This window comes from Eubalaena glacialis, chromosome 16, assembly GCF_028564815.1.
Source record: "Eubalaena glacialis isolate mEubGla1 chromosome 16, mEubGla1.1.hap2.+ XY, whole genome shotgun sequence".
Lineage (NCBI taxonomy): Eukaryota > Metazoa > Chordata > Mammalia > Artiodactyla > Balaenidae > Eubalaena > Eubalaena glacialis.
Genome location: NC_083731.1, coordinates 66,513,861 through 66,527,667, shown reverse-complemented (window position 1 = coordinate 66,527,667; position 13,807 = coordinate 66,513,861). Strand labels below are relative to the sequence as shown.

General features: G+C 40.4%; 1 protein-coding gene and 1 pseudogene across 1 annotated transcript in view; one reads left to right on the top strand and one right to left on the bottom strand.

The window, feature by feature from the left end:
• Positions 1-7,270, bottom strand: part of DNAJC15 (DnaJ heat shock protein family (Hsp40) member C15) — a 65,716-nt gene extending 58,446 nt beyond the window's left edge. The window contains exon 1 of the mRNA XM_061170987.1: positions 7,130-7,270. Within this exon, the coding sequence (XP_061026970.1) occupies positions 7,130-7,234 (105 nt within the window). The 5' untranslated portion in view covers positions 7,235-7,270. The remainder of the gene's footprint in view (positions 1-7,129) is intronic.
• Positions 7,271-9,287: 2,017 nt separating this feature from the next.
• On the top strand, positions 9,288-10,083 carry LOC133076368 (dihydrofolate reductase-like; annotated as a pseudogene).
• Positions 10,084-13,807: the final 3,724 nt, after the last annotated feature.

The following is a 13,807-nucleotide window of genomic DNA, read 5'->3' as shown; positions in this document are numbered from 1 at the left end:
ACACATTCCATCAAATTTGAAACAAGCATGCACTAACTAAAAACTCTCTTTAAGGTGTATACAACTATAATAATATAGTAATTGATATTTTTTTAAATTGGTAAAAACTTTCACTTTAACACTAGGTTTAACCTGAGGGAGAGATTCCATTTTTCTATCTTTATTACAATTTAGTAAGTCAGTGCTAGTAGGGAGTAGTGGAAGTAAAACGCTGAAAGACGGTTTCAGCAGATATTTGATCAGAGGCTGCCAATAAGAAACTTGCACTTACCCTTACATGTTTGCCCTGTGAGCTGGTCCCTACCTGTGTCTGGACCAGGTCACTTCCCAAAATAAGCTCTCCATCCTCTGAAGCTGCTGGCTCTGAGTAAGGGAGTTGGGGTATCTGAGTCATATCCCTACTACCCTCATTCAGTTGAGTCTAATATGTCTCCACCCTTCTGTTTCACCACTGTTCATATAAAGATAGTATTATTGACCCCAGTCCCTAACACAGAAGGATGTCTGGTATATATATATATGGCTTCTCAGTTACCAAATAGCAAAGAAAAATGGAATGACTCTAGGTAGGCAGCAGGAACAAGTAAATTTCCAAATATGAAAGAAATCAATGCCAACAGTACCCTCTCCCCTATTCAAATACTCCCACCTCTCTACATCCCAGTTTATTTCTCTATTGTAATCCCAGACTACAACTTCATAACTTGTCTCCTTTACTGAACTGTGAGCCTCTAGAGAGCAAGAAGCAGGCATTATTCATCTTTGTATTCCTAGAATACGTATGGGTTAAATAAAAGTTAGTGTTAATTGACTGGATGGATGAATGTGTGTGTAGATGGTTAGGTAGACAGGTGGCCAGTTGCTAAGTACTCTGCTTCTGGGTCATAGATGGCTTCTGAGAAGAGTCCAGATAAAACTGAAGGACAGGGTCAATGCTAGACCAAGAGGGCAAAGGGAGGATACAGGAGAGAACAAAGGTTAGAAGCTGGGAAACCTGAATTCTGATTGAGATTCTGCCCTTAACTCACGGTGACCTTAGGTTATTGCAATTGAATATATGTGTATGTTGGAGGGCAGGGATCATCTGCAGAATATGTTAAATATCTACAGAATATGTTAAATATAGACTAGACCAGTAACCTATGAAATATTTCAAACATAGAGCAGACAACTTATAAAATATAAGGTCAACTTCCATCTATTTAACAATATGGAATCATCTCAAGATAATAACCCTAAGCAGACAGGCCAAAAAGGGGCAAGATTTGCAACGCCACATTCTAATTAGAAAATTAAACCAGAATGATACTGAAAGATGACTTCAGTGTTTGGAAGATATCTGTTAGGAAGTAAGAACTATGGCAAGCTTTACATCCGTGCTCTGTGGCTCTTGATGCTAGATGTGTCAAGTCTATCAGTGAAGCTTCTGAGACGTGTTCTTTGGCCTGAAGCTTCAGATCTGCTCTAAAAAGCTTGGTCTTCTGGGCAATTCAAGGTTCATTTAGTTCTAGGAGTTAGTTTCTTTAACTTGTTCGTCACTGCTATTTTATTCACTGGCCCTAAATTTCTCTCTTTCAAATTTAAGGATTTTCCTTAGTTCTTTCTATTATCTAAAATTTGGAGAAAAGGGACTTTTTTTTACCTAACAGATATCCTTTATCATTTTGTTATTGTACTGACTTATATTAAATTATTTTTGTCCAATAACTTCCTGAATTAAGAGTTCTACATTATTCCTGAATTAAGTCCTAAACTATTTTAGCCTACCTTCAAATGAGCCTTCCCTGCCTCTTTCCCCCTCACACAATCACACACTTCTCCCGCCAATTCATTTATATATTTTCTCTTTCAGGAAATGTTCCATTTCTATTTGACTTCTGAAAGGTGCAAACAGAAGTACACACAGTACTCTAGGAACAGACACATTATACTTTATACAGAAAAGATATGTTTTGGGAATTCCCTGGTGGTCCAGTGGTTAGGACTCTGCGCTTCCACTGCAGGAGGCCCAGTTCGATCCCTGGTTGGGGAACTAAGATCCCACAAAAAAAAAAAAAAAAAAAAAAAAAAAATGTTTCTGTTTTATTTTCAATAGTTTCCATAAGATGTCCAATGTTTTGTTGGCATTTTTAGAGCTGAAAGAAATGATAGAAAACATCTAGCCAAAACCCACTCCACTTCCTCCATTTTTACGGAGGAACACACTGAGGTCCTGAATAGCCACATGCCTTGTCCAAGTTGCAGCCATTGTTTTTTGTTTGTTTGTTTGTGTTTTGTTTTTAATTAAATTTATTTATTTTTGGCTGCATTGGGTCTTCATTGCTGCATGCGGGCTTTCTCTAGCTGCGGTAAGTGGGGGCTACTCTTCGTTGCGGTGCCCGGGCTTCAGTAGTTGTGGCGCATGGGCTCAGTAGTTGTGGCTCACGGGCTCTAGAGCGCAGGCTCAGTAGTTGTGGCGCACGGGCTTAGTTGCTCCGCAGCATGTGGGATCTTCCCGGACCAGGGCTCGAACCTGTGTCCCCTGCATTGGCAGGCGGATTCTTAACCACTGCGCCACCAGGGGAGCGCCACTGCAATTGTTATCAGTGTCTGCACTGGGACTGGAACACAGGTATCCTAATTCCAGACCAGAGCCTAGGTCTTCAAGCAACAATTTAATCTCCTGCAGTCTTTTAATAGATTATAAAAATCATTCAATTACCTTTCCAGTGTAAGCTCATACTCAATGAAACATCCCTAACTGACTTTAGGGCCCATTCACAAACCTTTTGCCTTGTACAACTTCTTACTAGGTAGTTTGATAAATTACCCAGAGAAAATAGTGTCATTTAATTGTCTAATGTCAAGTTAGATCCTAGCACTGGTCCTTGATGTCCTCACTCCTTATAATTCCCTATTTTTTTTTTTTCCACAAAATTTTATCTTCCCTCAACCTCCAACAAGAAGTTGTATGTTCAAAACTCCTACATTTAATATAAAACCAACCAGTTTGTTAAGTATGAAAGTAGGATTACTAGTACCTCCTTCAACTTCTGGATGGGGCCACGTGGCAATCTGTCACACTCCAGTATAAAGGCCATTAATAATGAGAGGCATCCATTTAGCCAACAACTCAAAGCCTTACAATTGTCAAGGGAGTGGTTCAATGAACATTCTCAAACTGATGCTACGAATTCAAATTGGGACAATCTGTCTTGAAGGTAATTTTACCATAGGAATCAACAGCCTTAAACATATTCATGTCATTAGGCTCAGAAAATAATCAGAGAGGTGCATAAAAACTTTCATATGAGAATATGCATCACTGCATTATTTATAATATGTAAAACTGGAAACAATTTGAATACCCAGCAATAGGGGAATAATTAAATAAATTAAGGCACATCTAAAATATGCATCCACAATTAAATAATATATTGAAGAATGTTTACAGACCATGTTAGAGAATAAAAGCAAGCTATAAGACAGAATGTTCAGCATATACGCACACAGAAAAAAAATGGAATGCTATAAAACAAAACATTAACAGTAGTTATACATTCTTATTACCTACCTTTTATCACTAAAACAAAATCTTTGGATCACAGACTTTGGAATTCAAAGAAATATGGTCTGAATTGCTCTCTACATGTCAGCAGCATAACCTTGGCCAAGTTACTTAACCTCTATACTAGAGTTTCCTCATTTGTAAAATGAGGTAAACAATACCTACCTCCTTGGGTTGCTATGAATTTTTATAAATTAGGACATGCATATACATCACCTAGTATTTTACATGTAGTAAACATTCAATAAATGGTACCTACTTCAATTACTATATGATATTATTATACAATTGTTTTTTTTAAAATCAGGGGAAAAAATAAAGGTTAAAAAAGAAAAGTTGTGGAAGATCCCACCAGTCAGAAGGGTTTCATAAATAACTTCTTAAGTCAGAAAACCCTCTGATCTGTCTACTTTAAAATAAACTTTAAAAACAAATTCTTCAACAGAAACAAATACACCTCATCTTTGGTATCTTTGGATTATGGATCCTAGAAGTCCTAAAATATATGAGACAACACTGGACAACAAACAACTGCCTGCATCCCTCAAGATTTTAAAAGACTCTACTGGACACTGAGTAGGTGAAAAGCCTATGTATGATCATCTTAGTCTAGGACTTTACTACATATAAAATATATCATTTTTGCACCATTTTAGTGAAGACTGAATTTTCCAGAATTGCAGCTATCATGTAAATTGAGGTAAGATTCCACTTTGTTTCATTCAAAATTTTACCAAAAATTGTTCACAACTTGGGAAAAATTAGCTTGTCGATGACAATGGCCCTTATGGTATTTGAACTGCCAATGTAATACATCTGAAATCAGCCTGCATTTATAGCCATCACACTCACAATGATTTCTTTGCACTGGTGCAATATGCCAGCAACTGATCAGTTCTTCATTGTGTCTTCTAATGTAATCATGCCTGAGTACTTACATATTTAAATAGTAGACACGTTATTTTCTAATAAAATACTTACTTTACCTTTATGCTTCAATTAGAGCAGTACACTGATTTTTTTAAATTATGCTTATGGGTATTTTTTATTGCCTATAAATCTTTAGGATATTACAGGAAACTTTAATATTTGTTATAAAAAGGGGTCTCTGGGCTGGACAGGTTTAGAATCACTGGCCTAAACTTTAGCCTTCATGTGCCCAGACTACTAAAGATGTCTCCTAACTGATAGCTTGGATTCTATACACTCCCTTTTCCAAAGAAAAGTACCTACAGATGTAAAAAAATCACCAATATTATTTCTATCTTCAAAATACCACAGGGCTCTAATTGCCTTGCAAATCAGTCCAGTACTGAGATTTTTCCAACTCTCCATAGAGAGATGAGCTCTGCCTAACCTAATATCTTATCCAGTTTACATCACAGACTGAACACTCTATTCAGAAAGCCTTATTTCTGGGAACTATCCTCAATATTTTGAAATATTTTGTAATAACCTATAAAGGAAAAGAACCTGAATATATATATATATATATATATATATATCCGAATCACTCTGCTGTGCACCTGAAACTAACATAACATTGTAAATCAACTATACATCAATTAAAAAAAAAGTTAAATAATAAAAAAAAAGAAAGAAAGCCTTATTTCTAAGGAGTCAGCAAGTGACAGTGGAAAGAGTGTTAGGATTTAGAACCCTAGGCCCACCACTTATTAGGAGAATGATCCTGGATGAATTACCACTTTCTGAGTCTCCGTCTCCTCGTTTAAGTGACAACTGAAAAGGACCTTCCTCACAGGGCTGTGGTATGGAATGAATCAGACATAGCAGGAACTCAAAGAGTTTGCTACTTCAAACTTTTTATCTGTTTTGTTCATTTACTTCTTCCAAGGATGATACCTGGCTGGTATCCAGCAGTGCTCAAGAAATGTCTCTTGAACAAAAGCATATTGCTTTCTGAAACCTTTCCAGCCCACTGACTCTGTTCCAGAAATTTATCAGTTAAGTAACGATAACTGAGCGCTTACAAATTGAGTGCTTACTTGAAGTAAACACCGAGTCTCTGCTCTTAGGAAACAAAAAAACGCTGGAAAATGACAGGTCAACATAAAAGATGTCACAAGACTGTGTATGACTAGTCAACGAACAGTATGGACAAAAAGTGCTGTGCATCTATCACTGTTGGCTGGATCAACACTGAAGGTGGTGTGGAAAAGGGATAAAACAGACTTTCTCCAACTAATCCATTCTTCTCACACGTAGCCTGAGAGAACTTTACAACTGCCCAACCGGTCACTCCTCTGCTTAAAGCTCATCAAAATGGTACCTCAGGATACCCCAAGCTGTTCACGTGATTTACCAGAAGCTTCCTATGTTCTGGCCCCCATTTGGGAACAGCACAGATCAGTAAGGTGGCCCACTAACTACATGTGGCAACTGAGTATGTGAAATGTGTCTAGTCCGAACTGAGATGTCCTGTTAGTGTAAAATACACACTGGATTTCAAAGACTTAGTACCAAAAAAAAAAAAAAAAAAGGAAAACATCTCATTAATAATGTTTATATTGGGACTTCCCTGGTGGTTCAGTGGTTAGGAATCCGCCTGCCAATGCAGGGAACACGGGTTCGAGGCCTGGTCGGGGAAGATCCCACATGCCGAGGAGCAACTAAGCCCGTGAGCCGCAACTACTGAGCCCGCATGCCACAACTACTGAAGCCCACGCACCTAGAGCCCGTGCTCTGCAACAAGAGAAGCCCGCGCACCGCAACGAAGAGTAACCCCCGCTGGCGGCAACTAGAGAAAGTCTGTGAGCAGCAACAAAGACCCAACGCAGCCAAAAATAAATAAATAAATTTATTTTTTAAAAAAATAATGTTTATATTGATTTCACGTCAAAATATCACTGTGGACATACTGGATTAAATAAAAATGCATTGTTAAAATTAAATCCACCTATTTTTTTTCACTTCTTAAATATGGCTATTGAAAATCTAAAAACACGTATGCGGCTCGCATTATGTTTCCACTGGACAGTTTCTTTTCCCAGCTCTATATTTCAGCCTGAAGAGACCCCTTACTACGTCTGACTGGGCCCTGTTTACCTGGCCTACGACTCTGTCGATGATACTACTGGCGCCTGAAACGCTTTTTCCTCTTCCCCGAGTCTGCCGCTACTCATTCTTCAGATCTTAGTTTTACAACGATGGTTACAGCGCTTTCTCCTAGAAGCCTCCCCTGGCCTCACCCCCTAGCCCCGAAAGACTGGACTGGGGTCTCCTCCTACATGATGGGAACACCCATCCTACAGCACTTATCACACTGCATCTGCAATTGCCTGTTCTCTGGTCTGTCTTCCGACAAGAATGAAAGCTCCTTGAGGGACCAGAGATTCTCCGAACACGCCTACTCGTCAACGCCGGGCACCGAGGAGCATCAACTCTGAATAAATGAGGGGTGGACAAAGGTAGTGGATGAACACCGGGACGACCCCGGTTCGGGGATAAGGGGGTGCAGAGAGGTGAGGCAGGGACTGTGGGCAGAGGAGGGTTTGGGGAGCGCTAGCGGGTAGGCTCGGGCAGCTTGGAGCGGGAGAACGGCAGGAGCGCCGGCAGACTCACCAGTCTCTGGTCAATGTCGGCGTCCGACCGCTTGGTTGGGGGCGACGAGTCCTCAGCGTAGCGCAGGCCCTCGCCGGCGGTGGCTACGCCGCCACGGGCAGCCATGGCAATGCGGCGCCGGGCACTCGGAACGCCCCGCTGCCTACGAGGCGGCCGCAGGGACAAACTACTTAGGGCGGGTCCGTTCGCGGGTTTTACCTCTGCCTCTCCCGCTGCGCTAGTGGAGGGCGGGGCCCCAGGGGATCTCGTTCTCACCCAGGCTCAGACCAACTTGTCCCCTCAAGCCAAAGGTCAGATCCTAGCTGGGGCCCCTAGGATGTGGAGGATTTTTTTCTTTGTTTCAGATTTGCAGGCCTAAAGCCAACGTTGGGACTCGTGGGGCAAAGCGTGATGGGGCCTTTCTTCCTTCCCCTATCCCGACCTGAGAGCCTGGGTTTAAGCCCTACAGTCTGATGTTAGATCTGACGTTGGTCTCATCAGATGCCGGACCAGGAGAGACCCAGAGAGTCTAAGTGCGGTGCCGAAGTTCCCTGACGTTCCCTGAGACCCACACCAGACCTTTCTAAACCTGCCCTCCCACACACACCCCGCCCAACCACTGATCATACTTCATAATACCACGATTCTCCCATCCATGAGGGCAATAGAAGTGGCAATCTGCTTACTCCACCCCTTCCCGCCATATGGTTGGCTATATGTAAGGTGAAATTGCAAAGAAGAAACTTATAAACCTTCCACCCCACAAATGGTTTTGTGCTGACTTGGATATAGAAAGACGCACTTCGTTATTCGTTTTTTTCTTTTTTGTTTATTTTATTTTTCTGATTTATTATTATTAATTTTTAAGTAAAGGCTTTTGGAGCAAAAATTAACCAACAAATGAAGCCAGTGTAGTGCTTTCCAACTCCTGTACCAACTTCGCAGCTCTTCTGACTTTTATACCCATTGCAAAAGCAGCTTACAAATCTTTTCTTTTTTTTTTTAATTCCTGATTTAAAAGTTTTGAGGATCTACTAATTTATTGATTTAGTTAATATTATTAGCAAGCCCAAGAAGTTAGGGCCTGGAGGAATTTATAATCCAGTAGGGAAGATAAAACTAATACGAAGTGATTATAATGTATTCCAGAGCGTGAGACTATATGCATCATACAGCAGTATAAAGAGGAAGGGACTAGGAGGGTAGAAGAGATCTGAGTTCTGGTGCATGTTCCTGCATTTTCTAGGCCTGTGTTCCTGAATATACCCATTAACTGCTTCAAATCTCTCCTTACCTGTGGAAGGAGAGTAACATTTGTCCAACATTCTGACTCAGGGAAATTGTAAGCATAAAATGAAAAAAGGAAACAAAAGAATATGGAAGTAATTTGTACAATACACTTAAGAAGAGAGTTACCACCACAATTTGATTGGTGTTTCTGGGAGGGAACGGCCATTTTTAACCAGGGTCATCAGAGGAGGGTTGGTGGAGACTGAGCCATTGAGGTGGTCAGTAAAGAATGGGTAAGACTTTTTTACATGAAAGAGGAGGAAAACTGGAAATTTTAGCTGGAAACAAACACACAGAAATGAAAAAGTGGCGTGTAGAACTGGGTTAAAAAAAAAATGCCAAGACTCTTCAGAAAAATGGCCTTATTAGAGAAATTAATTTTCATTAGACTGATCCACAAGTATCGAGGACGTTGGTGAACTAAGTAAATAAATTGGATTGGAACCCACAGGTCATTCATTCATTCCTCCATTCATATATTCGATAAATATGTGTTAAGCATCTGTTAGGTATCAGACACTCTACTCGGCATTGAGTCTACAATGCCAAGTAAATAAATAAGATACAGTAAGTCCCCTACATACAAACCTTCAAGTTTTGAACTTTCAAAATGTGAACGTGCGTTCGCATGTCCAATCACATAAGTTAGTTCACGTGTCTGGAGTACACTGTCACATGTGTGCATCCTCTACAAGTGGTTGTGCTTTTACGTACTTTACTGTACAGTACTGCATAGAGTACAGTAGTACAGTACCTTTATTTCAAGCGCAGGATGTCCAGAAGCAAGCGTAAAAACAGCAATGTTGTAGCTGGTACTGCTAAGAAGTACAAAGGGATAACAATGGAAACAAAAGTGAAAATAATTGAGAGAGTGGAGTGAGGCGAAAAGATGGTAGACGTCATTCATTCTTATAACATGAATCGTTCAACCACCGGCACGATTCTAAAGAACAAGAACAAGATCATGTAATGTGTGAAGTCTGCCATGCCGATGATGTCAACAATAATATAGAAGAAGCGTGGAAAAGTGATGGAGGAATTTCGCGCCAAGCTGGCGGGTAATCCCCGTGTCAGTGTGACATGCTAGCTCGGAAGTGTTTTCTGCCGCTGTCGTGGTTCGTCCACTAAACCGCATGGTCGCTGTGTACATGGGCAGAACATGGGCATCGGCAAGAACAGGGACCTGCCCTGGCCCCTGCTCAGGAATGAATACAGGTATTTCCAAAGAATGACCACAACCTCTTCAGTAGAAGGTAAACAGAATTTGGTGATTATGGGTAGGAAAACCTGGTTCTCCATTCATTCCAGAGAAGAATCGACCTTTAAGGGACAGAATTAATATAGTTCTCGTTAGAGAACTCAAGGAACCTCCACAGGGAGCTTATTTTCTTGCCAAAAGTCTGGATGATACCTTAAAACTTATTGAGCAACCAGAATTAACAAATAAACTAGACATGGTTTGGATAGTGGCAGGCAGTTCCGTTTATAAGGAAGCCACGAACAAGCCAGGCCATCTTAGACTATTTGTGACAACGATCATGCAGGAATTTGAAAGTGACACATTTTTTCCAAAAATTGATTTGGAAAAATATAAACTTATCCCAGAATATCCAGGTGTTCTTTCTGATGTCCAGGAGGAGAAAGGCATTAAGTACAAATTTGAAGTATATGAAAAGAACGATTAACGTGAAAGTGTTTTCTGATCTATTTCAAGCCTCCTCCTCCCCCCCCAAAAAATATGTATTTTTTGTTGTAGAGACTTTTGTTGATTTTAGATCCATGGATAATTATTTCTAAGCAAAGTACTTTTATTCCCCATTAATCTTAACTAGACTGTATCAGAAACCATTTGTGAAACATTTCTTGCTGTAACTGCCTGAATACCCATCAGGAGTCAAGAACAGGTGACCAGCACCTGCCTAGGGCAGAATATCTACCAAGACAGCCCAAAGTGGGAGAATCCCCTGGTAGCATGAGTTGAAACAACCAGAGCCCCTAGAGCTAGGAGCTAGGCAGATGGGTCCAAAGGTCAGAACTGGATTATAAACAGAAGAGCTAGCATTCAATTATTAAAATTAGATCAAAAGAGGGACTGTGAATTACTTTATATCACACTTCTGAAAAAAATTCTGTTCACTCAGACCAGGAGTCAATAAGTTGAAAACTCCAGGATATAGCAGCCCATGCAGCTCAGTATCAAAAAACAAACAACCCAATCCAAAAAATGGGCAGAAGACCTAAATAGACATTTCTCCAAAGAAGATATACAGATTGCCAACAAACACATGAAAGGATGCTCAACATCACTAATCATTAGAGAAATGCAAATCAAAATACAGTGAGGTATTACCTTACACCAGTCAGAATGGCCATCATCAAAAACTCTACAAACAATAAATGCTGGAGAGGGTGTGGAGAAAAGGGAACCCTCTTGCACTGTTGGTGGGAATGTAAATTGATACAGCCACTATGGAGAACAGTATGGAGGTTCCTTAAAAAACTAAAAATAGAACTACCATACGACCCAGCAATCCCACTACTGGGCATATACCCTGAGAAAACCATAATTCAAAGAGTCATGTACCACAATGTTCATTGCAGCTCTATTTACAATAGCCAGGACATGGAAGCAATCTAAGTGTCCATTGACAGATGAATGGATAAAGAAGATGTGGCACATATATACAATGGAATATTACTCAGCTATAAAAGGAAACGAAATTGAGATATTTGTAGTGAGGTGGATGGACCTAGAGACTGTCATACAGAGTGAAGTAAGTCAGAAAGAGAAAAATAAATACCGTATGCTAACACATATGTATGGAATCTAAAAAAAACAAAAAAACCCAAAAAGGTTCTGAAGAACCTAGGGGCAGGACAGGAATAAAGACACAGACGTAGAGAAGGGACTTGAGGACACACGGAGGGGGAAGGGTAAGCTGGGATGAAGTGAGAGAGTGGCATGGACTTATATATACTACCAAATGTAAAATAGATAGCTAGTGGGAAGCAACCGCATAGCACAGGGAGATCAGCTCGGTGCTTTGTGACCACCTAGAGTGGTGGGATAGAGAGGGTGGGAGGGAGACACAAGAGGGAGGAGATATGGGGATATACGTATAGCTGATTCACTTTGTTATAAAGCAGAAACTAACACACCATTGTAAAGCAATTATACTCCAATAAAGATGTTAATAAATAAATAAATAAATAAAGGGAGGTGGGAACTCCAGGATATTCCACAGGGCTAGTAAAGAGGCAGGTACGAGACTACCATTTTGGTGGTTAAAGGAGAAGGTCTGAGACCTTAAAAAACTTTGTTTCTGATCTTCACTGAGATTGCATGGGATGTTACAATGATAGAACAAGAATCGGCTGCTCATTACAAAAAAGAATAATCTAGTATCAAGCATAATGGCTAAAATTAAAAATTCAGAGGTAATAAATTGAGAATGAATACTGCTAGAAACCAAAATTAGTGAGTTAGAAACTAAACTTCACAGAATTAAAAAATGAAAATTAAAACATGTTTTACCCATCACGTTAGCAAAGATTTAGATTAAGTATCCAAAAAAAAAAAAAATAGCATTTTCTGCCTTATAAATTGGTACAACCTTTTTAGAGTGTAAGTTAGCAATATGAATTAAAATTCAAAATATTCTGGGTTTGGACACAGAACTTCCACTTCTAGAAATTAATCCTGAACAAAGAAATGGACCCAAGAGTATTTGTTGCAACATTTTTTTTCAAACTTGGAAACAGCCCAAATGTTGATTAATAAGAAATAACTAACCAATATGTCTATAAAATGTAACATCTGCAGTAGTTAAAGAGAATGAAGTACTGACAGAAAAATGCCAAAAATTGCTAAGTAAAAGAAGCAAATTGTGTGTAATACTCAAAATGTTTAATAAATGTTCATGTGCGGGGGAAAAAAAAAAAAGTGATGGAGGAGATGGAGAAACTTCTCAGTGTGTGGATGCAAGATCAGCATCAGCGTCGAGTCCCGCTCAGCTTAATGCTGATTCAAGAGAAAGCTAAAAGCCTTTCTGAAGACTTGAAGAAGAAATATGGCGAAGAATCAGAGGGCACATCTTTTAATGTCAGCCATGGCTGGTTTCATCGGTTCAAGGCTAGAGCCAACCTTCACAATGTAAAAGTAAGTGGCAAGGCAGCGAGCGCAGATTCAGTAGCTGCCAGGGAATTTCCTGAAATGCTTTGAGAAATTATTGATGAAGGCGTGTATTTACCCAAGCAGGTTTTTAATGTGGATGAGAGAGGACTGTACTGGAAGAGGATGCCAGACCAAAGTTACATCAGTAAGGAGGAAAAGTTGATGCCAGGCTACAAAGCAGCAAAGGATAGGCTAACTCTGTTGTTTGGTGGCAATGCTTCCGGTTATATGAAACTGAAGTCTCTCTTAGTTTATCATTCAGAGAACCCAAGAGCCCTTAAAACATAGCCAAGGGCTCTTTTCCTGTTGTGTGGAAGAGTAACCCCAAAGCCTGGGTTACCCAAGCCATTTTTCAGGATGGGTTTTTCCACCGCTTTATCCCGGAGGTAGAGAAATATTGCTTGGAGACAGACATCCCATTCAACATTCTTTTGCTGCTCGGCAGTGCTCCGGGCCACCCCCCATTCATGGACGACTTTCATCCCAACGCCAAAGTAGTGCATCTGCCACTGAATACTATGTCACTCAGCCCACCTATGGACCAGGGAGTTACAGCGACTTCCAAGAAATATTATTTACGTTACACTTTTCGTCAGGCAGTAAAGGCAAGTGACGAATCAGGAACAAACTTGTGACAATTTTGGAAGGACTCTAACACCTACAAGGCTATAAAATCATTGACTTTGCTTGGCGTGAGGTTACGGCCGTCACCATGAATGGGGTTTGGAAGAACCTTTGCCCGCAATTTGTTCATGATTTTTGTGAATTTGAGAAGGTGGTTGAGGAATCCAAAGAGGTCTTCAGCCACTTAGTGACCCTCAGCGAGAAGCTGTAGCTAGATCTGCAAGAGGACGACTTCATTGAACTCTTTGCTGTGCAACACGAGGGGCTTACTAATGAAGACCTGATGAAATTGGAGGGCCAGAGAAAGGACGAAGAGAGACAAGAGGAAGAAGAAGTAACTGAAGAACCGAAAAGATTCATGACACAGGAAATGGCAAGGGGATATTCTTTATTTGAGGAGGCACTGTTTTTGAGGCTCAGGACCCGAACGTAGAATGGTACACAAAGGTTGCTGCAGCGGTTCAGAATGCAATCCAGTGCTACCATGTCATCTATGACGAGAATAAAAGAGCTACTTCCCAGACATCACTGGGTCATTTTTTTCAGGAGGGTGGAATTGAATCCAGCAAGGAACCAGACCTGTGCCATCAACATCAGGCGTGGGTGAAATT